This window comes from Cervus elaphus, chromosome 19, assembly GCF_910594005.1.
Source record: "Cervus elaphus chromosome 19, mCerEla1.1, whole genome shotgun sequence".
Lineage (NCBI taxonomy): Eukaryota > Metazoa > Chordata > Mammalia > Artiodactyla > Cervidae > Cervus > Cervus elaphus.
The window spans coordinates 473,394-500,816 of record NC_057833.1 but is presented as its reverse complement, the minus strand read 5'-3'; the positions used below and the strand labels follow the sequence as shown (position 1 = coordinate 500,816).

At 39.3% G+C, this 27,423-nt stretch overlaps 1 protein-coding gene across 1 annotated transcript in view; it reads left to right on the top strand.

Annotated features, from left to right (window-relative positions):
* Nucleotides 1-27,423, top strand: part of LOC122675847 (phospholipid scramblase 2-like) — a 43,512-nt gene that overhangs the window by 2,307 nt on the left and 13,782 nt on the right. The window contains exons 4-5 of the mRNA XM_043874989.1: nt 385-427; nt 23,233-23,453. Of these exons, the coding sequence (XP_043730924.1) occupies nt 385-427; nt 23,233-23,453 (264 nt within the window). The remainder of the gene's footprint in view (nt 1-384; nt 428-23,232; nt 23,454-27,423) is intronic.

Below are 27,423 nucleotides of genomic sequence, written 5' to 3'. Positions count from 1 at the left end.
GTGGATTGCCATTTCCTTCTCCAGGGTATCTTCCCAACCCAGGAATCGAACCTAGATCTCCTGCATTGCAGGCAGATTCTTTACCAACTAAGCTATGAGGGAAGCCCCCTTTTTTTAGTTTAAGTCATTTTATTTCACTTGAATCTGCCCACATTAGTACTGAACACATTCAATAGGTATCTTGTCACTTATAAATATATATGTGTATAATTTATATTACATTTTAGTTTTACACTAACAAGTATGTAAACTATCATTAAATATTGACAGTATTGACAAATATTGATAATTATATGCATTTTTAAAAATATAAAAACATAATTTGGTTGGCTTAAAAATCATCTGACATATGCTTACAGTTTAAATTTTTGTTTACTATAATAGGTAAATCAAATCCTGATTCATCAGCAAATTGAACTTACAGAAGGTATGTATTCCTTGTATTGATTATATTTCTAGAAAGAGGAGATATTTATGCAGATTAAGGCATGTCATCAACCACAAATACAACACTTTTAGTGATGTTGGACCATTAAACTGGTTATTTACAAAAGTCTCTCTTTGTTGCAATGAATTGGATACAGCAACTCATCTCTTGAAATTAGTGGGAGTCAACTGGCAAAATACTATTCATCTGGACATCTGTCATGATAAAGACTCTAACTTAGAAGGAAAACAACCAAAATATACTTTTGCTCCCTCCCCTCTCTAAACATCATTTCAGGGAATCTGTCACTTTATCTGTGCTTCCTGGTTGGCTCAGCCAGTAAAGAATCCACTTGCAATGCAGGAGCCCTGGCTTCTATCCTTAGGTTGGAAAGAGCCCCCGGAGGAGGGCATGGAAACCCACTCTAGTGTTCTCACCTGGAGAATCCCCATGGACAGAGGGGCCTGGTGGGCTACAGTCTATGGGGTCACAAAGAGTCAGACACGACTTCACCTGACTTCTATAACTTCACCTATTTTCTCCCCAGTTTATGACAACCTTGACGTTGGCACAGAGCTACTGGCAGTAGTTCATGTTAACTTATTATCACGTACTAACAGCTGTTGTTTAGTCACTAAGTCGTGTCTGACTCTTTTGCAACCCCATGGACTGCAGCCCTCCAGGCTCCTCTGTCCATGGGGCTTACCAGGCAAGAATGCTGGAGTGGGTTGCCATTTCCTCCTCCAGGGGATCTTCCTGACCCAGGGATCGACCCTATGTCTCCGGCATTGTGGGCAGATTCTTCACCACACAGCCACCAGGGAAGACATACTCAGTTACCTTACTCCATTTCCAAATAGATGGAACTTTTTGAATTTGGATGTGGATATTTTAGAAAATTGTATTCCTGTTCACTCTCTCTTGGGAGTTCAGATGAACCCTAGAAGACCTGTGTCCCATGGGCTCTGCTCCATGGACTGTGAACTACCAGCTCGGATGAGGGGACACTGCAGTGCTGGAGCGTGCTGACCAGCGGCCCAGTAGCCTGGCTTCCCAGAAGAGTACTCCTGCTTGTGCTAAATGACCCCTTTGATTCTACAGGCTTCTAGTGCTCTCCATGTGCAAGAATAAATTCAGGATCTAGTGAGATACTGCCCAACTGCTGCCAGAAGAGAGAGAACCTCTGTAGACGATGAGCCAGTGTCCTCCTTCCAGATGTAAGGAGTCAGTTATAGAATACATCTATAAATCCATCTTTACTGGGGGGCAGTCCCTTTCCAGTAGTAGATTTAGAAACCAAATTTTAATAGCAGAGTAAGGATTTGGTATCGCCTACTGACGGGGTCGCGCGGAGTTGGACACAGCTGAAGTGCGGCAGCAGCAGCAGCATGTTTAAACCACCTGCAGCGGGACAGGTAAAGGTCGCGTCAGAGCAGCCTCCTAGAGTCATCTCCTCTATGTGGGTATCTGCAGCTACCCACAGGAAACTTCCTTCTGAAGGAAATCCAGAAACTAGCTGAATGACGACACATTGGGCAAATGAAAAATAAGCAAGATAAAATAAAATACCGACTTACCTCACCCTGTGTAACAGGCTCTAGGCTCACCCAAGGAGACGCAGATATAAAGAACAGACATGGTCACAGTGTGGGAGGAAGGGGTGGATGACGAGAGGGTAGCATTAAACATGTTCATTACCATATATAAAATATGGCATATATGGTGAGAATTTGCTGTGTGATGCAGGAAACCTAGAGCCATTGCTCTGTGATTTCCTAGATGGGTGGGTAGGGAAGGGAGGTGGGAGGGAGGTTTAAGAGGGAGGGGACATATGTACACCTATGGCTGATTCATGCTCATGTATGGCAGAAGGCATTACAATATTGTAAAGTAATTATCTTCCAATTAAAAACAATAAATTTTAAAAAATACTGAAATGGTTAGGAGAGTTATGACACAGCCATGCCACAAACCCCTCTCCTAGCATAAGAACACAGACCAAGAGGGAGCTCACACCTCTCAGCTTCTCCCCGAGGGATGAAGAGTTTGACCTAACGGCTGGTGGCTCAGTTTTTAAGATTCCTGTCAGACAGATGGGTCCACCAAAACCTATAACTTGGAAAACCACTATGGGACTTACATCCATGGGATCCAAAAGGCTACAAACAGCTCAGAGACAGTTTGTAGGGGCTCATTTGACTCACCATATCTAATCCCTTAAGGCCCAACACATAGGCATGAGACTGACACAAGCCCATTTTTCTGTGAAAGTATTCTTTTTGCTTAAATAAAACAAACACTTTTTAAAAATTTTACTTTTGGGTGCAGGTTCTAATTTAACATACATAAAGGTACTTACCACTACCTCCAGAGACCAGGGAGGCCAATAGAACCCTACTTACATGTTGTTACAAGAAACTCACTTCAGCTTTAGAATACACACAAGTGAAAGTCAAGGGAGGGAAAAAGTATCCCAAGAAAATTTTAACCAAAGAAAGTTGGAGTAGCTATACTAATATCAGAGAAAATATGAGGGTTTCCCTGGTGGCTAAAAGAGTAAAAAAATCTGCCTGTGTTGGGAAGATCCCCTGGAGAAGGAAATGGCAATCCACTCCAGTATTCTTGCCTGAAGAAGTCTACCGACAGAGGAGCCTGGTGGGTTACAGTCCATGGGACTGCAGCGTTAGACACAACTGGGAGACTAACACTTTCACTTTCATATCAGACAAAATAGCTTTCAGTCAAGGACCAAAATAAGAGGCAAAAAAGATCACTAAATAGTTACAATCCACCAAGAGGATATAAATTTGTAAATATTGGTGTACTATTTTAAGTATCTGTATATATAAAAGCAAATATTAACAAACCTGAAGAGAAAAATAGACAAACATAAAATGGTACTAGGGGACTTTAATACCTCACTTTAATCAACAGATACGTCATCCAGACAAAAATCAATAAGGAAATTTTGGACTTACACAATACCTTTTAACCAGGTGGACTTAAAAGACATTTACAGAACATTCCATCCAAAAGAAGCAGAATACATATTTTTCTTAAGTGCAAAAGGAACATTTTCAGGATACATCATATATTAAGTCACAAAACAAGCCTTAATACATCTAAGAAAACTGAAATCATATGAAGCATTTTTTTTTTCAAAAATAGTCTGAAAGCAGGAACCAAGTACAAGAAGAAAACTAGAAATTTCACAAATGTGTGGAAAATTGAACAACCAAAGGATCAGAGAATAAACAGAATATAACTCACAAAAATATCCTGAGACAAATGAAAGTGGAAATGCAGCATACCAAAATGATGGGATTCAGGAAAAACAGTAGTAAGAGGGCAGTTCATGTCAATAAATGCAACGTTAAAAGATAAGAAAGATCACAAATAAACACCTGACTTTATATATCAAAGAATCAGAAAAAGAACAAACTAAGCCAAAAACTAGTAGAGGGAAAAAAAATAAGAAAGAACAATAGAACTAAGAGAATGTTTGTTGAAAACACAAAATAGGCAAACATTTAGTTTGATATACCAAAAAAAAAAAAAAAAAAAAGTGACTCAAATGAAAACTGAGAGAAAAGATGTTACAACTGACACCAAAGAAATAAAAAAGCATTATAAGAGACAACCATGAACAAGTACATCCCAACAAACTGGACTACCTAAATAGATAAATTCCAAGAAACATCTGACAAGCCAAGACTGAACACAAAGAAGTAGCACATTTACGAAGACCGGTCACTAACAAGGACATGGAGTCTGTGTTTGAAAACCTCTCAGTAAACCAAGTCCAGGACTGCATGGCTTTAACAGTGATTAACACCGGACATTAACGGTGAATTCATATGTATGCTTCTCAGAAAGATGTCATCAGTCTGCTTGTGGTTTAAGGTGTGAGTGTGTCCCCCACATGTCATTGTGTATACTTATTTTCTCTGTAGCAATTTAGTTTATTAAGAGAAAGGGCCTCTAATATGCTGCTTGGGAATGATAAACCTGACTTTTGGCACTATGGTGCAGAGGGAGGGAGTCACTCTACCCAGGATGAACCCAGGCCAGAGTCTCTCTATCAGGAGAAGCCCTGCAGGCTGGCATCTAGACTCACAAGCTCACCCACACGTCTCAACCCATACTCTGTTCCTCGGGCTTGCCTAGATGCTGGCCAAGTCCACTTCCAGCTTTATGGATGAGGCTTCTCAGCAGATACTGGCCTGTGGTTCTACTGGTAATGATGTGGTCCTCTCTCTCAGAAGTTCACAGACTATTCCAGCAAGGAAGAAGCAAACATTACCACAGTAACACAATGTGATGATGTTAGATTTTAGCATGTTTAGGCATAGTCAAAGGTTGATGCCTGCCACCACAGAACAAAATAAAGGAAAATTACTCTGCACCCATTCTTATATAAACTAGCAATACTGAATGACTTTTATTCAGTACAATGTTGGCATTACTTCCTTTAGAAATCAGCTGACATTCCCCCAAACACATTAATTTTTAAAAAGATAACTTTTAAAAATATGTTTGAATTCATTTCAAAATTTTATACATATTTTTTCTTCCATATTCAATGTGAATTGAAAACTATACTTATTTCACTGCCCATTTTTAGACTTGTATTACATATCTTACTTTTGTTTAATGAGGAGAGTTGAGGCTAGATTTTTTTTTTTTTTTCTTAGAGGACAGTCTCTAGGGAGGAGGCAAGATGGCAGAGTAGAAGGATCTAGACCTCACCCCCTCTCACAAATACACCAACACAACAATATTGGAATCTGGGGAGTGTCAGAATCAAGATGGTGGAGGAGTAAAAAGCAGAGATCACCTCCCTTCACTGAAACATTGAAAATACATCCACAAGTGGAACAATTCATACAGAACAACTCCTGAGTGCTGACAGAAGACCTATGATGCCCCAAAGACAAGAAAACCCCCATGTAAACAGGTAGGGCAGAGAGAAGAAGAAAAATAAGGAATGAGGACAGGGCCTGTGCCCTGTAAAGGAGGAAAGGTTCCCGTACCTTGGAAGACTCCTCCCAGCAGAGCGATTAGATTGGAGAGAGGGAGAGTTTCATAGTCTGAGAGAGGAGAGCAGCAACCAATTTGTGGAAGGCAAAATGGACTGTAACCTGCACAGTGGGTCAGCTTCATCACTTTGCACTCCCCAATCTGAGATATTCCTCTGTTGGTGGGGTAGGGGTCAGCCATTCAGACTTCAAATCTCAGTCCCAGGGAGAGGAGCAGGGTTAGGTGCAGAAACAGCCTGAAGAGGTCAGGCCATGGCAACCAAGGGCGTACTAGGAAGAAGCCTGGGCCCATGAGAAGGCAAGGGGAAAGGGGTAGGACCACCATAAGAACTTCTATCCTTACGAGCACTCTCAGGCAAGAGGACACTGCCCACAGGAGCTCAAGGAGTGGACGCAAGTCACTGCTGACATCCTGGGCTCCAGAGGCCAGCACTGAACACCTCTTGCAGACCTGCTGACAGATGCAAGGTCCCACCTCTGCTGACCCACAGGGTGAAGACAGCTCCAGTCACCAGAAACTCCCCCAGTGGGACCCAGAACCTGCCCCAACTATCCTGGAAGGACATGGACAGGTCCAGCCACTAAGAATTCTGCCAGCAGGTTCCAGGACCTGCCCACACTGTCCCAGGACCTACCCACAGAATCCCAGGAGTCCATGGATGCCTTTTGCTGCTATGAAATGCTTCAAGTGGGTTCCAGGAACTGCGAGTCATCCCAGGAGTGTGAGGAAACCTCTCGTTACTAGAAAATCCCCTATTAGGTCACAGGACCAGGCTTGCTGTTCTGAGAGAATATTGATAGCTTCTGCTATTAGGAAGTCCATCAGTTGGCGCCAGAATACACACTGTTCTCCCAAGAGCAGGCAGATAGATCTAAGTACTAGGAAATATGCCAGTGGATGCTAGGACCCACCACATTGTCCCAGGAGGGTGCAGCTAACTCCCTCCACTAGGAAACCACAAACACAGTAAGTTTGGCAAAATCAGACAACAAAGAAATATGTTACCAAAAAAAGCAATATAAAGATCTACATGAATAACTAAGTGAAGAGGAGATAAGCAATCTATTTGAAAAAGAATTCAGATTAATGATGGTAAAGATAATCTAAGATGTCAGAAAAAGAACAGAGGCATGGATCAAGAAGATACAAGAAAGGTTGAATAGAGACCTAGAAGAACTAAAGAACAAACACAGATGAACAAAACAATGACTGAAATGAAAATTACACAGGAAGGAATCAATAGCAAAATAACTGAGGCAGAATAGATTAGTGACCTGGAGAACCAAATAGTGGAAATCTCTGCTGTGGAACAGAATAGAGAAAAAACAATGAAAAAAATATAAGAACAGTCTCAGAGACCTTTGGGACAACATTAAACATACAACCATTCAAATTATAGTAGTCTCAGAAGAAGAAAAAGAAAGCCTAAGAAAATATCTGAAGAGATAATAGTTGAAAACTTTCCTAACATGGGAAAGAAAATAGTCACCAAGTGCTGGGTGGCCCGGTGTACCACATAGGATAAACTCAAGGAACAACAAACTGAGACACGTTAACTGAATGAACTAAAAGTAAATGCAAACAAAAAATGTCCAAAGCAACAAGGGAAAAGCAACAAATAATATAAAAGGGACTCCCCATAAAATTATCACCTGATTTTTCAGCAGAAATTTTGCAGGCCAGAAAGGAGCAGCAGAATATATTTAAAATTATGAAAAGGAAAAACATATAAACAAGATTACCCTACCCAGCCAGGCTTTCATTCATATTTAGCAGAGAAATCAAAAGCTTGATAGACATAAACCAAGAGAATTCAGCAACACCAAACTAGCTATACAAAAAATGTTAAAGGAATTTTCTAGGCAAGAAACACAGGAAAAGAGGAAAAAAAAGAAAAGAAAAAGAGAAGAAACAAAGGCTACAAAAACACTGAAAACAATTAAGAAAATAACAAGAGGAACATACATATCTGTAATTAATTTAAATATAAATGGATTAAATGCTCCAACCAAAGACACTGACTGAATGAATACAAAAATAAGACCTAAGTATAAGCTGTTTACAAGAGACCCAGAGACACATACACACTGAAAGATGGAAAAAGATATTTCATGCAAATGGAAATCAAAAGAAAGCTGGAGTGGCAATATTATATGAGACAAAATAGACGTTAAAATAAAGACTGCTACAATAAACAAGGAAGGACACTATATAATAATCAAGGGATCAATCCAAGAAAAATATATAAAAATACATTTTTTATAAATATACTTATGCACCCAAAATAGGAGAACATCAATATAAGGAAAATGCTAACATCCATAAAAAGGGAAATCAATAGTAACACAGTAATATTAGGGGACTTTAACACTTCACTTACACCAATGGCCAGATCACCCAGACAGAAAATTAGTAAGAAAACACAAGCCTTGAATGACACATTAGATCAGATAAACTTACTTGATACTTTCATAGGATATTCCGTCCAAAAGCAGCAGAATATACTTTCTTCTCAAGTGTTCACAGAACATCCTCCAAAACAGACCACATTTTTGGTCACAATTCAAGCCTCAATGAATTTAAGAAAATTAAAATCATACCAAGCATCTTTTTTGAACACAATATTCTGAGACTGTAAGTAAATTACAGGGAAAACTGTAAAAAACACAAACACATGAAGGCCAAATAATATGTTACTAAATAGCTAATGGATCATTAAAGAAATCAAAAGAGGAAATCAAAAAATACCTAGAAACTAATAACAAAATCAAGATAACCCAAAACCGATGGGATGCAGCAAAAGCAGTTCTAAGAGGGAAGTTTATAGCAATAAAGTCCTACCTCAAGAAACAAAAAAATCTCAAATAAGCAAACAATCCTTATACCTAAAGCAACTAGAGAAAGAACAAACAAAACCCAAAGTTGGAAGAAGGAAATAAATCATAAAGATTAGAGCAAAAATTTCTGAAAAAGAGATGAAAATGATAGAAAAGATAAATAAAACTTAAAGCTGGTTCTTTCAGAAGGTAAAGAAGATTGATAAACCTTTAGCCAGACTCATCAAGGAAAACGGAAGAGGACTCAAATCAATAAAACTAGAAATGAAAAAGGAGAAGTTACAACAGATATTATCTGGCCAACAAAGGTCTGTATAGTCAAAGCTATAGTTTTTCTAGTAGTCATGTATGGATGTGAGAGTTGGAGCATAAAGAAAGCTGTATGCGGAAGAACTGATGCTTTCAAACTTGGTGTTGAAGAAGACTCTTGAGACTTCCTTGGACTGCAAGGAGATCAAATCAGTCAATCCTAAAGGAAATCAATCCTGAATATTCATTGGAAGGCCTGATGCTGAAGCTGAAACTCCTATACTTTGGACACCTGATATGAATAACTGACTCATTGAAAAAGACCCTGATACTGGGAAAGATTGAAGGCAGGAGGAGAAGGGGACAACAGAAGATGAGATGGTTGGATGGCATCACTGACTCAATCGACATGAGTTTGAGCAAACCCTAAGAGATGGTGAAGGACAGGGAAGCCTGGCATGCTGCAGTTCATGGGGTTGCAAAGAGTCAAGACATGACTGAGCAACTCAGCAACAACAGACATTGGATTTTGTTACACTGACTTGAGTCCTCCACAGAAAGACAAAAGATCATAAGAGATTACTAAGCAACTATATGCCAATAAAATGAGCAACTTAGAAGAAATGGACAAATGCTTAGAAAGGTACTACCTTCCAAGTCTGAAGAAGAAATAGAAAATAAACAGATCAATCACAAGTAATAAAACTGAAACTGTGATTTAAAATCTTCCGACAAAGAAAAGTCCAGGTTCAGATGGCTTCACAGGTGAATTCTACCAAAAGTTTAGAGAAGAGCAAACACCTATTCTGCTCAAACTCTTCCAGAAGTTTTCAGAAGAAGGAAAATGCCTAAACTCATTTTACAAAGCCACTGTCACCCTGATACCAAAACCAGGCAAAAATGCCACATAAAAGAAAATTACAGGACAATATCACTGATGAACACAGATGCAAAAATCCTCGACGAAATTCTAGCAAACAGAATCCAACAACATATTAAAAGGAGCATGCACTATGGTCAAGTAGATTTATTCCACAGATGGAAGGATTCTTCTATATAAGCAAATCAATCAATATATTACACCATATTAACAAATAGAAGAATAAAAGCCTATCTGATAATCTGAATAGTTGCAAAAAAGCTCTTGACAAAAATCAACACCAATCTATGATAGAAACCCTCCAGAAAGTGGGCATAAAGGGAACTTATCGCAAAATAATAAAGGCAATTTATGACAAACCCACAGCAATCATCATTCTCAACAGCGAAAAACTAAAAGCATTTCCTCTAAAATCAAGAACAAGACAAGAATGTCCACTCTCACCAATTTAATTCAAAATAGATTTGGAAGGTCTGGTCACAGGAATCACAGAAGAAAAAGAAATTTAAAAATCCAAATTGGGTGGGGGGGAAGTAATAAAATTTTTACTATTTGCAGAGAACATGACATGATACATAGAAAATATTAATGATGCTACCAGAAACTACTGGAGCTCATCAATGAATTTAGTAAAGTTCCAGCATAAAAAATTAAGACAGAAATCTCTTTCATTCCTATACAGTATCAATGAAAGATCAGAAAGAGAAATTAAGGAAACCACCCCATTTATCATCACATCACAAATATTAAAATACCTGGAAATAAACCTAAGGAGGCAACGATGTTAGGAGGACACACAAGAAAACCCTGTGCACACCAGGACCCAGGGACCCCATAGGAGACTGAGCCCAACGTGCCTTTGAGTGCTTGCATGTCTCCTGTGGATCATAGGTCAGCAGCGGCCTGCAGCAGGGACAGTGACCCCGGCTGCAGCAGACCTGGGAGGCACAGCATGGGGCACAAGTCCTCTGGGAGGAGGTCACCATTGGCCCCACCACAAAGCCTCTGAGCAAACAACCCACAAACTGCAGGACAATTACACGGAAGAACTTCTTGCACTGTTCTGTTGCAAAACTTCTAGGGCCTACAATAGATTTCCCAACCTGGGGATCTGGCAAAGGGACTGACACAACCCTCAGGCAATTTGACTTTGAAGGCTAGAGGGGTTTGATTATAGAATTTCCATAGGACTGGGGAAACAGACCCTTGGAGGGCACAAACAAAAGCTTGTGGCATCAGGACCCAGGAGGAAGGAGCAGTGACCCCATGAGAATCTGAGCTAGACTTGCCGGTGAGTGTCCAGGAGCCTCCAGCGGAGGCCTGGGTTGACACTGGGTTGCTGCAGGGCCAGGGGCGCTGAATAAAACAGTCCTGGGAGCCATAGCTGGCATAAGTCGTTTTGCAGTAAGTGGACATAGCCACCATTATGCCTACCATAGTCTGGACTCAGACCAAACTACAAGGAGGGAACACAGCCCCACACATCAGCAGAAACTGGATTAAAATTTCACTGGCTATGGCCCTGCCCATCAGAGCAAGACCCAGTTAGCCTCACAGCTTGTGCCTCCCCTCAGGAAGCTTCCATAAGCCTTTCTCCTTAACCATCAGAGGCCAGCCAGAATAAAAATCACAAACACAGGAAACTAACCAAACTGGGCATGGATCACAGCCTTGTTTAACTCAATGAAACTACGAGCCTTGCCATATAGGGCAACCCAAGAGGGACGTGTCATGGTGGAGAGTTCTGACAAAACATGGTCCACTGGAACAGGGAGTGGCAAACCACTGCAGCATTCTTGCCTAGAGAACTTCATGAACAGTATGAAAAGACAAAAAGATATGACGCTGAAAGAGGAACTCCTCAGGTTAGTATGTGCCGAATATGCTACTGGAAAAGAGTGGAGAAATAGCTCCAGAAAGAATGAAGAGACTGAGCAAAAGTGGAAACAATGCCCAATTGTGGATGTGTCTGGTGGTAAAAATAAAGTCCAATGCTGTAAGAATAATATTGCATAGGAACCTGGAATGAAACAATATTGCATAGGAACCTTAATGGTCCATGAATCAAGGTAAATTGGAAGTGGTCAAACAGGAGATGGCAAGAGTGATCATCAATATTTCAGAATCAGTGAGCTAAAATGGATGGGAATGGATGAATTAAATTCAGATAACCATTATATCTACGACTGTGGGCAAGAATCCCTTAGAAGAAATGGAGTAGCCCATATAGTCAACAAAAGACTCTGAAATGCAGTACTTGGCTGCATTCTCAAAAACAAGAGAAAGATCTCTGTTCGTTTCCAAGGCAAACAGTTCGATATCATACTAATCCAACTCTATGCTCCAACTACTAATGCTGAGAAGCTGAAGTTGAATGGTTCTATGAAGACCTACAAGATCTTCTAGAACTAACACCAAAAAAGATGACCTTTTCATCATAGGGGACTGGAATGAAAAAGAAGGAAGTCAAGAGATACTTGGAAAAACAGGCAAGTGTTGTCTTGGAGAACAAAATGAAGCAGGGCAAAGTAACAGAATTTTGCCAAGAGAATGCACTGGTCATAGCAAACCCTCTCTTCCAACAACACAATAGACAACTCTACACTCGGACATCACCAGATGCACAATATCAAAATCAGACTGATTATATTCTTTATAGCCAAAGATGGAGAAGCTCTACACAGTCAGAAAAATCAAGACCAGTAACTGACTGTGGCTCAGATCATGAACTCTTTATTGCAAAATTCAGACTTAAATTGAAGAAAGTAGGGAAAACCACTAGACCCTCAGGTTTGATGTAAATAAAATCCCTAATGATTATACAGTGAAAGTGACGAAGAGATTCAAGGGAGTAGATCTGATAGAGTACCTAAAGAACTATGGACAGAGGTTCATGACTTTGTACCAAAGGCAGTGATCAAAACCATCCTCAAGGGGAAAAAAAATGCAAAAAGGCAAAATGGTTGTCTGAGGAGGCCATACAAATAGCTAAGAAAAGAAGGGAAGTGAAAGACAGAGGAGAAAAGGAAAGATAAACCTGTCTGAATGCAGAGTTCCAAAAAAGAGCAAGGAGAGACAAGAAAGTCTTTCTAAGTGAATAATGCAAATAAAGAGGAAAACAATAGAATGGGAAAGACTAGATATCTCTTCAAGAAAATTAGAGATACCAAGGGAACATTTCATGCAAAGATGGGCATAATAAAAGACAGAAATGGTATGGACCTAACAGAAGCAGAAGATATTAAGAAGAGGTGGCAAGAATACACAGAACTATACAAAAAAGATCTTCATGACCCAGATAACCACGATGGGGTGATCACTCACCTAGAGCCAGACATCCTGGAATGTGTAGTCAAGTGGGTCTTAGGAAGCATCATTACAAACAAAGCTAGTGGAGGTGATGGAATTCCAGTTGAGCTATTTCAAATGCTAAAAGATGATGCTGTGAAAGTGCTTCACTCAATATGCCAGCAAATTTGGAGAATTCAGCAGTGGCCACAGGACTGGAAAGGTCAGTTTTCATTCCAATCCCTAAGAAGGGCAATGCCAAAGAATGTTCAAACTACTGTACAATTGCACTCATCTCACATACTAGCAAAGTAATGCTCAAAAGTCTCCAAGCCAGGCTTCAACAGTATGTGAACCAAGAACTTCCAGATATTCAAGCTGGATTTAGAAGAGGCAGAAGAACCAGAGATCAAATTGTCAACATCCATTGGATCACAGATAGAAAAAGCAAGAGAATTCCAGAAAACATCTATTTCTGCTTTATTGACTACACCAAAGCCTTTGACTGTGTGGATCACAACAAACTTTGGAAAATTCTTCAAGAGACGGGAATACCAGACCACTTTGCCTGCCTCCTGAGAAATTGTATCAGGTCAAGAAGCAACAGATAAAAGTGGACATTGAACAATGGACTGGTTCAAAATTGAGAAAGGAGTACGTCAAGGCTGTATATTGTTACCCTGCTTATTTAAATTATATGCAGAGTGCAGCATGCAAAATGTCAGGCTAGATGAAGCACAAGCTGGAATCAAGACTGCAGGGAGAAATATCAAGAAACTCAGATATGCAGATGACACCATCCTTATGACAGAAAGTGAAGAGGAACTAAAGAGCCCTCTTGATGAAATTACAAGAGGAGAGTGAAAAAGTTGGCATAAACTCAAACTTCAAAAAGCAAAAATCATGGCATCCAGTCCCATCATTTTATGGAAAATAGATGGGGAAACAATGGAAACAGTGATAGATTTTATTTTCTTTGGCTCCAAAATCACTGCAGATGGTGACTGCAGCCATTAAATTAAAAGAAAAGCTCCTTGGAAGAAAAACTATGGCAAACCTAGACAGCATATTAAAAAGCAGAGACATTACTTTGCTGACAAAGCCTGTATAGTCATAGTTATGGTTTTTCCAATAGTCATGTATGGATGTTAGATTTGGACTATAAAGAAGGCCGAGCACCAAAGAACTATTTTAAACTGTAGTGCTGGAGAAGACTCTTGAGATCCCCTTGGACTTCAAGATCAAACCAGTCAATCTTAAACAAAATCAATCCTAAATATTCATTGGGAAGGACTGATACTTAAACTGAAGCTCCAATAATTTGACACCCAATGAGAAGAACTGACTCATTGGAAAAGACCCTGATGCTGGGAAAGACCGAAGGCAGGAGGAGAAGGGGACAACAGAAAACAAGATGGTTGGATTGGATGGCATCACTGCCTCAAAGACATGAGTTTGAACAAGCTCCAGGAGATGTTGAAGAAAAGGGAATTCTGGGATACTGCAATCCCTAGGGTCAGAAAGAGCTGGACATGAATCAGTGACTGAACAACAAGGATGGCAATGAGGCAAACCACCTGTACTCAGAAAACCATCTGGAGAAGGAAACGATTACCCACTGCAACATTCTTGCCTGGAGAATCCCAGGGACAGAGGAGTCTGATGGACTACAGTCCATGGGGTTACAAAGAGTTGGATACCCCTGAGCAACTAACACTTTCACTCTCTTTTTCAGAAAACTGTAAGATACTAATGAAGAAATTAAATATGAAACAAACAGATGGAAATATATACCATGTTCATAGACTGGAAGACTCAGTGTTGTGAAAATGACTATAGATTCAGTGCAATCCAAGTCAAGTTACCAACAGCACTTAAAAAAAATTCCAGTGAAAAATATTACAATTTGTATGAAAACAAAAAAACCTAGAATAGCCAAAGCAGCCTTGAGGAAGAAACACAGAGTTGGAGGACTCGGGCTCCCAACTTTGGTCTGTACTAGAACGCTATAGAAACCAGCACAGCATGGTACTGGCACAAAACAGCAACGCTGGTCAGAGGAGGAGCACAACAAGCCCAGTGATGAACCGCGTGCCCTTGATCACCTAATCCACCTCGTCTATGAGAAAGGAGGCAGGAGTATACGACGCAGGAGAGACCGTCTCTTCAATAAGTGGTGCTGGGAAAACTGGACAGCTATATATAAAATAATGAGAGAAGAACACTCCATAATACCATACACAAAATTAAACTCAAGATAGATTAAAGATCTAAATGTAAGTCTGGACACTATAAAACTCCTAGAGCAAAATATAGACAGAACACTCTGACAGAAATCACAGTAAGATCTTTTTTGATCCACCTCCTAAAGTAATAAAAATTAAAAATATACAAATGGGACCTAAATAAACTTAAAAGCTTTTGCACAGCAAAGGAAATCATAACCAAAACAAAAAGACAACCTTCAGAATGGGAGAAAATAATTTTAAATGAAGCAATTGACAAAGGATTAATCTCCAAATATATAAACAACTCATGCAACTCAATATCAAGAAAACAACCCAATAAAAATGGGAGGTTAAACAGACATTTCCCCAAAGAAGACATACAGAGGGCCAAAAAAGCACATGAAAAGATGCTCAACATCAGTAATTATTAGATAAATGCAAATTAAAACTATGATAATGTTTCATCTCATACTGTTCAGAATGATCGTCATCAAACAAAAATCTACAAATAATAAATGCTGCAGAGGGCATGGGGTAAAGAGGGCCCTCCTAGATTGTTTGTGGGGATGTAAATGGACACAACCACTATGGGAATAGTATGGATATTCCTTAAAATAACTAGGAATAGAACTACCTTACAACATAACAATCCCATTACTGGGAATATACCGTGGGAAAACCATAATTGAAAGAGATGCATATACATCAATGTTTGTTGCAGAACTATTAACAATAGCTAGGACATGGAAGCAAACTAGATGTCCATTGACAGATGAATGGATAAAATTGTGGTACATATATAGAGTGAAATATTACTCAGCCATAACAGAGGACATATTTGAGTCAGTCATAATGAGTGGATGAACCTAGAGCCTGTTATACTGAGAGAAGTCAGAAAGAGAAAAACAAGTATCATATATTAACTAATTTATATGGAATCTAGAAAGATAGTATTGATGAACCTATCTGTAGGGCAGCTATGGAGACTCAGACATAGAGAACAGACTCATGGCCACAGTAGGGGAAGGCGAATGTGAGACAGATTGAGAGAGCAGCATGTAAACATGTGTATCACCGTATGTAAAACAGCCGGTGGAAACTTGTTGTATGAAGCAGGGAGCTCAAATCAGGTGCTCTGTGATAACCTAGAGGGATGGGATAGGGTGGGAGGTGGGAAGGAGATTCAAGAGGGAGGCTGCTGCTGCTGCTAAGTCGCTTCAGTCATGTCCTACTCTGTCCGACCTCATAGATGGCGGAGACATGTGGATACCTGTGGCTGATTCATGTTGATGTATGGCAGAGACCAACACAATATTGTAAAGCAATTATCCTCCAATTAAAAAAAAAAAAGTTAAGATCATGGCATCTGGTCCCATTACTTCTTGGCAAGCAGAAGGGGAAAAAGTGGAAGCAGTGACAGATTTTATTTTCATGGGCTCCAAAATCACTATGGATGGTGACTGTAGCCATGAAATTAAAAGACTTGCTCCTTGGAAGGAAATATATGACAAACCTAGCCCTTAGTCACCCAGTCATGTCAAACTCTTTGCAACCCCATGGACTTTAGCCTGCTAGGTTACTCTGTCCATGGACTTTTCTAGGCAAGAATACTGGTGTTGGTTGCCATTTTCTACTCCAGGGTATCTTCCTGACCCATGGATCAAACCTGTGAACCTAGAAGGTGTATTAAAAAGCAGAGACACCACTTTGCTAACAGTCCATATAATCAAAGCTATGGTTTTCCCAGTAGTCATGTATGGATAAGAGAGTTGGACCATAAAGAAGGCTGAGCTCTGAAGAATGGATGCTTTTGAATTGTTGTGCTGGAGAAGACTCTTGAGAGTCCATTGAGCTGCAAGGAGATCAAACCAGTCAATCCTAAAAGAAAAACACCCTGAATTTTCACTGGAAGGATTGATGCTGAAGCTCCAATATTTTGGTCACCTGATGCTAAGAGCCAACTCATTGGAAAAGACCCCAGTGCCGGGAAAGAGGAAGGCAAAAGGAGAAGGGTGTGGCACAGGATGATATGGTTAGATAGCATCAAACCAACTCAATGGACATAAATTTAAGCAAACTCTGGGAGACAGTGGAGGACAGAGGAGCCTGGCTTGCTGGAATTCACGGAGTCACAGAATTGGACACAACTTAGCAACTGGACAACAACAACAATAACATGTGTTCTAGTAGAATTCATTCCAATATACAAGGATGTTCAACATTTACAAATCAAGCCATGTCATATACTACTTAATAAAATGAGTGATTATAATCACATGATCTTCTGAATAGGAAGATCATTCCCATTTGTCAAAAAAAGCATTTGACAAAATTTAACATACATTCATGATAAAAAAAAAAAAAACAAAACTCTGAGAAGACTGGCTATAGAAGCAGTGTACCTCAACGTAATAAAGACTACATACAGCAAGCTCACAGTTAACATAACATTCAACACTGAAAATCTAAAAAACTTTTCATCTAAGGTCAAGAAAAATCAAATAATGCCCACTCTAGCCACTGCTATTCAACTGAAGTCCAAGAGAGAGCAATTAGGCGATAGAAGGAAATAAAATGTATACAAATCACAAAGAAGTAAAACTCTTATTTCAGGTGACATGATATCATGGAAAACCTGAAAGGCTGATCTAATAAACCACTGGACCTAATAAACAAATTCAGTATGTAAACAATATACAAAATCAGTTGCATTTCTATACACAAATCAAATAATGAAATATCTTAAGAAATAAATTAAGAAAACAATCCCATTTACAATTGTATCAAAAGGAATCAAATATCTAGGAATAAATTTAACTAAGGAAGTGAAAGACCGGTACACTGAAAACTGTAAAATATTGGTGAAAGAAACAGAATATACAAATAAATGGAAAGATATTCTCACAGATTTGAAGAAATTAATATTGTTCAAATGCTCTTACTAACCAAAATAATCTACAGATTCAATGAAAATCCAATCAATATTCCAATAGCAATTTTCATCAAAAGAGAAAAAACAATCCTAAAATTTGTACAGAACCACAAAAGACAAAAAAAAAAAAAAAATCAAAGGAATGTTGAGAAGGAAGAATGGACTGCAAGTACTATACCATATGTAATATGGTTTTGGATTTCAAACCACATTACAAAGCTATAATAGTCAACAGTGTTGTGTTAGTATAAAAACAGACACACAGACCAAGAGAACAGGATAGAGAGCCCGGAAACACCCTGCACACGAGAGCTCCTTCAATTTATGATAAAGAAGCAGCATACGATGGGGAAAGACAGTCTCTTCAATACAGGTGCTGGGAAAACTAGATTGCCACATGCAAAAGAATGAAATTGGACCACTGTCTTGTACCATCCACAAAAATCAACTCAAAATAGGTCTTACAAGTAAGACATAAAAGTCCTGGAAGAAAACATAGGGAATATGCTTCACAGTAATGTTTTCTTGGGTAATGTATTACAAATGCACAGGTAACAAAAACTAAGATAAACAAGAAAAGGCTAAATTAAAAAGATTACTTACAGCACAGGAAACAATGAACAAAATGAAAAGGCAACATATGGCATGGGAAAAAATTGTAAATCATTTCTGATAAGAGGCTAAAAACTGAAATATATAAAGATCTCATACAACTTAGTAGAAAGGGAAATTGTTTTAAAATTATTTAAATGAGGATCTGATAGATATCTTTCAAAGAAGACACACAAATGACTAATAGTGACATGAAAAAGCACCTAATAGTACTAATTATGGAGGAAATGCAAATCAAAACTTCAGTGAGACACCACCACAAACCTGTTAGAATGGTTGCTATCAAAAAGAGAGGAGATAAGTGTTTTTTGAGGATATTGAACCCCTGCTGGCTCACAGGGTAAAGCGTCTGCCTGCAATGTGGGAAACCCAGGTTCAATCCCTGGGTTGGGAAGATCCCCTGGAGAAGGAAATGGCAACCCACTCCAGTATTCTTGCCTGGAGAATCCCATGGACAGAGAAGCCTGGTAGGCTACAGGCCATGGGGTTGCAAAGAGTCGGATACAACTGAGCGACTTCACTATCTTTTTATGAAAGGGAACACTTACATTCTGTTGATGGGAATATAAACCGGGGCAGCTGCTATAGGATACACTATGGAGATTTCTCAAAAAACTAAATACAACTACCACATGATCAGTTCCATTTTCCTTTCCTTGGTATTTAACCAAAGGAAACAAAAAGATATCTCCATCCCCGTGTTCACTGCAGCACATTTACCATAGCCAAGACTTGGTAACTATGTTGTTTCGCTGAAAGTTCCACTTTTGTCTCAGGTTCAAAGGATTTGTTAAAAAAAAGTAAGCCACTCATTATACACAACTTCCCTGGTGGCTCGGCTGGTAAAGAATCTGCCTGCATTGCAGGGGAGCTGGGTTTGATCCCTGGGTTGGGAAGATCCCCTAGGAAGGGAAGTGCTACCCACGCCAGTACGCTGGCCTGCAGAATCCCATGGACTGTCCTGTCCATGCAGGTGCAAAGAGGCGGACACGATTGAGTGACTTACACCTTCTCTATATACAAATAAACAATACAAATATTTATTAGAGAACTATACAGTCTACTTTTAATATAATAACATTAAAAGGCAAAAAAGAAAAAGAAACAGCCGAGGAGAGCAGTAGTACATATGTCATCAAACTGGATTTGCCAACATCCAGACTTAAACAGCAGTGGCAAGTCCTGTGTGAGAGCGGCCCAGAACCCCACTGGGAAAAGGCCGCAGGCAGCATGTCCCCTCTGAGGCTGAGACTCTGGACTGCTGTCAATACGGCCCCACTCACAACCCTTGGGCAAGTCTTGGAGTGTTGCTAAGTCCGGGGAGTGGTTGACCAGACCTCCGCCAGGGACATACCAAATTCCAAGATCCCCTCCCTATCTATCTATCTATCCTGTTTTCTTCCCAGAAACCACAGCAGGTGTGGCTGACACCCACTGCAGTAGTCAGGACAGAGTCTAGGAAGGTCAGAAGCAAGGTCGGAGGCCTGCAGTGCTCTTTTGCCTCTGAAGTCTGAACAAGACTACTTCTATTTTATTTTCCTAACAGTTGGCCTCAGGGTTGTTTAGAATGAAGAGCATAGGAACAGGACAAAATAACACAGTCTTTTAAATTCTATAAATCAAATAACAATTCCAAATGGTTAAAATAAACAAGATAATCAAAGGAACAAGAGATTAAACAGTACAGAAAACCATTTCTAAGCAGTAGGGGATGTAGTAAAGAAAAAGTCCCACCATGAATGAGAAGTATGTTTTTGTACATTAACCCATTGGCTGGGTTATATTACCTAATTGAATTTGCCAACATCCAGACTCAAACACCGCTGGGTGTCCTGTGTGACAGCAGTCTGCAGTTTCAGTTGGGAAAAGGTCCCAGGCGGTGCTCTGTGGATGAGACTTTGGATTGCTGTCTCTGGGCCCCCATCTATGATCCCCAGGCCACAAATGGATATCATTGTAAGTCTAAGAGCAAAACTGCTGCTCTGGTATAATGTTAATTTTTATAACGCTGCTTGCTTTGTTCTACAAATCTTGGAATGTTGTTAAGTTGAGGCAGTGATTGGCCTGACCTCCTCCAGGGATTTAACAAATTCCAAGATCCCCTCACTATCTATCTATTACAGTGTTTCTCTTCTGGGAACTCACAGCAGGTGTGGCTGACACCCAGGGCAGTAGTCAAGACAGTATCCAGGAAGGTCAGAAGCAAGGTCAGAGGCCTGCGGTGCTCTTTTGCCTCTGAACCCTGAACAAGACTACTTCTATTTTATTTCCCTAACACACGTGTCCACTGACAGATAAAGAAAATGTGGTACAGTCACACACACACACAATGGCATGTTATTCAGTCAGAAAAAGAAGGAAATCCTGCTATCTATAACATGATGAATCTTAAGAACATTATGCTAAATGAAATGTTAGAAAAAGAAGACAAATAATATCTTATCTCAATATATGTGGAATTTAAAAAAAGTAAATGAGCTTATAGATACCAAGAGCAGATTGGTGGTTGCCAGAGTGGGTGCAGTGGGTTTGGTGAAATGAGTAAAGGTGGTGAACAGGGCAAACTTCCAGTTTTAAGTAAAAGAAGTCCTGGGGATACGATTTACAGGATGGTGACTATAGTTAGCAACAACGTATTATATATTTGAAAGTTGCTAAGAGAGTATCTTAAATGATCATGTTAACTTACTGTAGTAATCATTACACTTTATGTAGAAAGTAAAAGGGAAGTCGCTCAGTCGTGTCCGACTCTGCCACCTATGGACTGTAGCCCGCCATGCTCCTCCATCCATGGGATTTTCCAGGCAAGAATACTGCCATTTCCATTTTCAGGGGATCTGCCCGACCCCAGGGATTGATCCCAGGTCTCCTGCAGTGCCGGCAAACTCTTTACCATCTGAGCTACCAGAGAATCCACACTATATGTAGATGCATGAATAATCATGATGTATATAGAAAACTAATAAATACAATGTTATACATTAATAGCATCTCAATAAAAATTTAAGAGTATCATTTTCAATAAGCATTATTGAAAATGCATAGTATTGGATATTTATAATGCTCTTGGTTTTGTTGAGATTCTTGAAATGAAGTTTTCTCTCAAAAGGAACGCTTTGATGTTTAATCATTTGTATTCTGATTTTTTAAAAATACGATATTTTAAAGCATACATTATTGAGATTATAAAACCCTCAGACAGATACATATATTATACAGGACTCCATTTATAATTTATGTATAAAAAAGTTATACATATTTGTGAAATATTTGTATGTCTTTATCATTAAATATAAATTAAGAAATTTATTGCTTGATAACTCTTCAGTTTTTTTAAAAGGAATGTCTTTAATTTTCTTCTTTTCTTTTTGTCTCTAAATGGAAGTTTACATTATAACCTTAAAAGTAGTATAAAGTGATGATGATTACTCAGTTTATTTTTAGCATACGAGGCTATGACCAGCACTTATTCCTTTCCATATTTCAAAACTTAATAAAGACACAACTATAGATTCTTTGTCTTGTTGTCATTTTGTAAGTAACCAGAAGAAAATTTAAGGTTTCTATAAGCCCTTGGAACTCATTTTAAAGATAAAAAAGATGATATTTGAGATTTTTGAAGAATTTCAAAGTGTGGTTCAAAGGGGAAGCCCTTTGGGAAGACACCACATGGGTGTCAGTATTCAGAACACCTCTGTTTCCCCCATAGAGACATTAGCCCCCACTAAGGTACACGGTGCACTTAGGAGGCCAGTGGTCTAGATGTCCTGTGACTTGTAGTCTTGGTTGCCAAGCACTTCTTCCCCTTGTTTAATCCCACCTCCCCCTTCTGAACAACGACTGCTGAAATAAACAAGGGTACCAGGGCGGGTTCGACCTCCCCTTCCATTTTCACTTTCTCCCTTTTCACATGTGCTCATTGAGAGGAAGCCCTCTCATACATTCCTCACACAGTGCAGAAAGACAAGTGATGCCTCGTTCATAAAACAAAATCTTAAGCCCATTTACTTAATATAATATTGTAAGGCACATAAATGTAACAACCATCCTATATTCCCCTCTCTAGTTGAATACATGGACAAGTAGACATTTTCTGCATACACTCAGCATGACTGTGACCATCCCTCACAGCAAAGTCTCCCTTTCTGACGTGGTCCATGGGATTAGGAAGATGTGAGCTGTTTTCTCTTCCGTGTCTCACATAGATACTCATAGATACTCTTACATAGATACTGAATTTCTCAGTATCTTAATACCATTTCCTTCTAGTTTTCTTTGTCTTTTTTTTCCCTCTGCCTAGATCGTCTCCGAACACTTTTCCTTTTCCTTCTCACTATTCAAGAAATATAATCTAAAGTAGTGTCTAAAAAATGTAAGTCTAAAATATTTAGATTTAAAATTCTTTTAGCAGTGGTGATTATGGTTTCCTGTTCCATGGTTTTAGTCATAATAAGTAACGAAACCAATAACAAACATAAAACTAAGAACAGTCTTTGATAGAGAATACATCTGCAGCAGAGGATACTGTTTTATCCTCTGTGTCTCACACGGATTGCTTAATTTACCAGTACCTTAAAACTGCTCCTTCTCTCTTTCCCTTTTTCCTAAAGCTAGTTCATCTCTAAACACCTTGCCCTATGTAATATGAAATATCATCTAATGTAATATCTAAAAATATTTTAGTCTAGTCTGTATTTTTAACATGATGATGATTATGGTTTTTTCCTCTATGTTTTCAGTCATTGTACATATTAAGACAAATAACAAATATGAAATCAAGAACAGCCTCGGACAGAAGATTTACTTTGCAGTAGAGGATACGGATTGCTGTACCCGATACTCCTGTGGGGCCTCTAGGCCTTTTACCATGAGGATTCTTGATCTTCTAGGCCGCGAAGTCATAACTCTGGAGAGACCACTAAGACTTAACTGCTGTTGTATCCCCTGCTGCCTTCAGGAGGTCAGTAAGCAATTAACAGAGTACTTTGTAAAATAGGTCAGCAAAAATTTTCACCCTTTCAGTGAACCTATAGAATCAAATGAGATTTAAAGGAAAAGTGGTCCACCAGCTACTGGTTTATGCTTGAGAGTGAATTGTAGGAAAGAAGGCAGGTGGAAAAGACTGAGCAATTAGCCCCATATTCCAGAGCAGTGTGCCCCCTGGGGGTGAGATCAGAGATCTCAGGGACTAGACTTTCTGATCTTCAGGGAGAGCTGAGAAGGTAGGGCGTCTTTGTCAAGTCCCTCAGCTGAAGTGACCATGAGGGCCTGACCAAACCCAGAAGAGGGTTCCACAGAGAATATCTTCATATGCCACTCCAGAGGCAAGTGAAAAGAAGAGTGAGGAAAAGAACAGATGTGTTCATCTCAAAATTCCCCACGCTACAGACAGCTAGCTTCTGAGATATTTCAATTCCTGTGTTTTTCAGTTCTCCATTTGAGGAAAAGTAATACATTTGGGAAAACCACCATATCGTTTGGGTGTGACAGCAATCAAATTCCTTATGATTATACAGTGGAGATGATAAATAAATTCAAGGGATTAGATATGGCAGACAGAGCGCATGAAGAACTATTGACAGAGGTTCATAACATTGTAAAGGAGGAAATAACCAAAACCATCCCCAAGAAAGAGAAACGCAAAGAGGCAAAGTGGTTGTCCAAGGAGGCCTTACAAATGGCTGAGAAAAGAAAAGAAGCGAAAGGCAAAAGAGAAAGGGAAAGATATGCCCAACTAAATACAGAGTTCCAGAGAATAGCAAGGAGAGATCAAAAAAGACTTCCTAAGTGAACAATGCAAAGAAATAGAGGAAAACAATAGAATGGGAAAGACGAGAGATTTCCTCAAGAAAACTGGAACTACCAAGAGAAAATTTCATGCAAAGACGGGCACAATAAAAGACAAAAACAGCAAGGACCTAACAGAAGCAGAAGATATTAAGAAAAGTTGGCAAGAATACAGAAAAATTATACAAAAAAAAAATCTTAATGACCCAGATAACCACAGTGGTGTGGTCATTCACCTGGAGCCTGTAGTATGAAGTCAAGTGGCTCTTAATAAGCATTACTATGAACAAAGCACCAGGAGGTGATGGAATTCCAGTGGAGTTATTTTAAATCCTAAAAGATGATGCTGTTAAAGTGCTGCACTCAATATGCCAGCAAATTTGGAAAACTCAGCAGTGGCCACAGGACTGGAAAAGGTCAGTTTTCATTTCAGTCTCAAAAAAGGCAATGCCAAAGAATGTTCAAACTACCATACAATTGCACTCATTTCACATGCTAGCAAGGTAATGCTCAAACTCCTTCAAGGGAGTCTTCTGCACTTTGTGAACCAAGAACTTTCAGATGTATAAGCTAGATTTAGAAAAGGCGGAAGAACCAGAGATTAAATTGCTAACATCCACTGGATTATAGAAAAAGCAAAGGGATTCCAAAATAATATGTATTTCTGCTTCACTGACTATGCTAAAGCCTTTCCCTGTGTTGATCACAACTAACTGGAAAACTCTTAAAGAGATGGGAATACCACACTACCTTACCCATTTCCTGAGACATCTCTATGCAAGACAAGAAGCAACAGTTAGAACTGCACATGGAACAACAGACTGCTTCCAAATTGGGAAAGGAGTACGCCAAGGCTGTATATTGTCACCCTGCTTATTTAACTTACGTGCAGAGTACACCATGAGAAATGCTGGGCTGGAAGAAGCACAGGCTGGAATCAATAGTGCTGGGAGAAATATCAGCAACCTTAGATAGGTAGGTAATACCGCCCATATGGCAGAAAGTGAAGAAGAACTAAAGAGCCTCTTGATGAAAGTGAAAGAGGAGAGTGAAAAAGCTGGCTTAAAACTCAACATTCAAAAAATGAAGACCATGGCATCTAGTCCTATCACTTCATGGCAAATAGATGGGGAAAATGTGGAAACAGTGACAGACTTTATTTTTTGAGCTCCAAAATCACTGCAGATGGTGACTGCAGCCATGAAATTAAAAGACACTTGTTCCTTGGAAGAAAAGCTATTACAAACATAGACAGTGTATTAAAAAGCAGAGACATCACTTTGCTGACATACATCTGTACAAAGCTATGGCTTTTCCAGTAGTAATGTACAGATGTCAGAGTTGGACCATAAAGAAAGCTGAGCGCCTAAGAACTGATGCTTTTGAACTGTGGTGTTGGTGCAGACTCTTGAGAGTTCCTTGAACAGCAAGATCAAACCAGTTAATCCTAAAGGAAATCAACCCTGACTATTCATTGGAAGGAAAGATGCTGAAGTTGAAGCTCCAATACTTTGGCCATCTGATGCAAAGAGCCAACTCATTAGAAAAGACCCTGATGTTGGGAAACATTGAGGGTAGGGGGAGAAGGTGGTGATAGAAAATCAGAAGGTTGGAGGGCATCAGCAACTCAGTGGGCATGAGTTTGAGCAAATCTGGGGGACAGTGAAAGACAGGGAAGCCTGGCATGCTGCAGTTTATGGTGTTGCAAAGAGTTGGACTTTGATGGACTTATTTGATGGAATATGGACTTAGCAACTGAACAACACTATACCTTTGAGTCCGTGTAATAGGGCTATGGAAGTTTGAGCACCTTCAATCCGCAAAGACAAGGTGTTTTTGTTTTTGTTTTTGTTTTTCATAGTATTTGACAGCCCTCTGACAGATAACAAGGATCTCGGGGAGGTGCCAGGTCACAGAGTGCTTATAGGAAGTCGCCCTTTGCTTATGTCTCCACTGGTCTGAGGTTAGCACTGCCTGGGCCACTCGGTGATCCATGAGAGCAGAGCAGACAGAGACACGGGCACACAGAGATTTATGTCTAATATTGTACTTATTTTGAAAAGATAACCGAAGTCCATACTGTATTATTTTTTTTCCATGTCATTTAGGAATGACATTCCACATACATTTATTAAGTATAATATCTATAATAAGAGTATCTGAGGAAACCAGAATTTGATGGAATATGCTCTACAATCTATAGAGCTCATTAACATACAATATATTATTGATCTAAAACATCCCTAGGAAGCCCTTAGTTACGATGAGCATACTGGGATACTCTCATAGTGGCCCAACTGTACAGCACAATGAAGACTCTAGGCCTCGTTTTCTTTCCATCCTAGCACTATTGCCCCTTATCTTTGAAAACTGCCCCAGTGATCAGGGCTCTGTCCATATATCTAAACTACTGTTTTTAAATGCGTTTAAAGAAAGAGTTCTGGATACTTTAGACATTTTTTGTAGGTACAGATATTTTAAAATATGTAAGACCAGCAGAGCAGTGCTTCACAGTGAAGACTGTGTATGCAACCTCCCCAAGTTGGTATCTTATCTCTTCCACTTTGCAGCTGGGGAATCGGATATAAGTTAATTAACCTCCCTATTCCTTAAGTTATCTCTATAAATAGGAATAATAGAACCAACCTTCTAAGAATATAGTGTGAATTAAGTGTTTATAAAACAGTATCTTGCCCTTACAAAGTGAGCAAAGGACCTAGATATTTTGTCAACAAAGACATACAAATGGCCAACCCATATATGAAAAGGTGCTCATATAATTAATCATCAGAAATGCAAATCAAAACCACATCACACTTGTTTGAACAGCTCTTTTTTAAAAGACAAGAAATACAAATTGGTAAGGATGAGAAGAAAAGGGAAACTTTGTGTGCTCTTGTTAGCAACGCAAATTGCCGTTATAGAAAACAGTATGGAGTTTCCTCAGATAACTGAAAAAAGGACAATTCTAAGATCTACTAATACTACTTTTGTGTATATATCCAACAGATATTAAATCAGGTTTTCAAAGATATCTGCATTCCATGTTAATTACAGCATTATTCATAACAGTAAAGACATGGAGACAACCTAAGTGTTTATTGACAGATGAATGGATTAAGTATGTGTGTGTGTGTGTGTGT